At 38.1% G+C, this 1,177-nt stretch overlaps 1 protein-coding gene across 1 annotated transcript in view; it reads right to left on the bottom strand.

Annotated features, from left to right (window-relative positions):
- The window catches only part of LOC112138238 (meprin A subunit beta), a gene marked incomplete at its 5' end in the record, with an annotated part of 2,610 nt that extends 1,618 nt beyond the window's left edge, over positions 1-992 (bottom strand). The window contains 3 exon segments of the mRNA XM_024260806.1: positions 1-250; positions 361-591; positions 831-992. Of these exon segments, the coding sequence (XP_024116574.1) occupies positions 1-250; positions 361-591; positions 831-992 (643 nt within the window).
- Between the last annotated feature and the right edge of the window lie 185 nt (positions 993-1,177).

The raw sequence follows: 1,177 nt of genomic DNA, 5'->3' as shown, positions 1-1,177 counted from the left end.
GCATAACCCTCACTGGAGTACTGCCGTGAACTGTATATGCGGGATCCTGAGACACTAGTGTTCAGGACTCTCTCAAAGTCATCAATCTGCAGTGTTAAATGTGGACATTCAGTCTCATACAGATTGATGTCATCAACTGAGAAGCCTCCTGTAGAGAGTCCTGCTCCTTTCTGAGCTTCAAACACCACCTGGAAGCTTTTAGAAGCATTTAAGGAAACATGATGAAGCCTCCAGTGAGATGTTTGGGAACCTAATGAAAAAAAAATAGTTCAAATTTTATGTTCCCTTAAAATATTTGGACAGAAGTATGAGCCATATAAAAGCAACAAATGAAGTCAACAGTTCAGATGTTTTCTTTACCAGTGATCTGCCCCATGAGGCGTCGGGTTCCTGTTGAGTCCTGTTCATTCTCAAACTCTCTGATCCAGATGTTGAGAACATCCGACTCATCTCCACTGTGGTAATAGTAGAACTGCAGACACTGGATATGACAGTCTCTTTTGGGAGTCATCCTCTGAGTTTCCAGTTGTGCTGTGTCTCCCTCCTGACCGGTTGCTGTGCTAACATGCATGAAGTAGCCTACTTCTCCACCTATGACAATAAAATATTTGACGGTCACAATAGATGCCACATTCATCAAGTGCTGCTAATTATTGATAGAAAACACATGTTCCTCATTAACTCTAAGTCAAAATGGGGATAATTTTTTAAAATATTTGAATGAAAATGATAACACCAACAAATACTAAAAGTTAAAAATGTCTTTAAGAAAAAATAATAAAAGCAAATGTACTATGCATGTTCCATAATTTGCCAGTATTTAATATTACCATAGTTTTTGCTTCCACTGGGTAAAGTCGTGTGATCAGAATTTGGACCTCCAGAAACTTGTGTTACCAGTTCCCAGCTATTGTTACCCTGGGAACAACGATCCATTCTGCACATGGTCCCATCAGAAAAGCCACAGTACATCTTGAAGGCAATGGTTGAGTCTGTGGAAAACAAAAGTCAGTGAGATTCTGTGTACTCATTCAGAAGTAGTAGAAACAAAGGAGAGCAACTTTTTTTATTATTTAAAAGTATTAAAAAAAAAGTTGTTGAGAACTAATTCATGCTTTAAAACTAACATTAGAGATTACAATCCACGTGTTCATGTTAAAAACAAGGGCATAACTCT

Source organism: Oryzias melastigma, unplaced genomic scaffold, assembly GCF_002922805.2.
Source record: "Oryzias melastigma strain HK-1 unplaced genomic scaffold, ASM292280v2 sc02862, whole genome shotgun sequence".
Classification (NCBI taxonomy): Eukaryota; Metazoa; Chordata; class Actinopteri; order Beloniformes; family Adrianichthyidae; genus Oryzias; species Oryzias melastigma.
The sequence above is the reverse complement of the archived record's forward strand: the minus strand, read 5'-3'. Positions and strand labels throughout refer to the sequence as shown.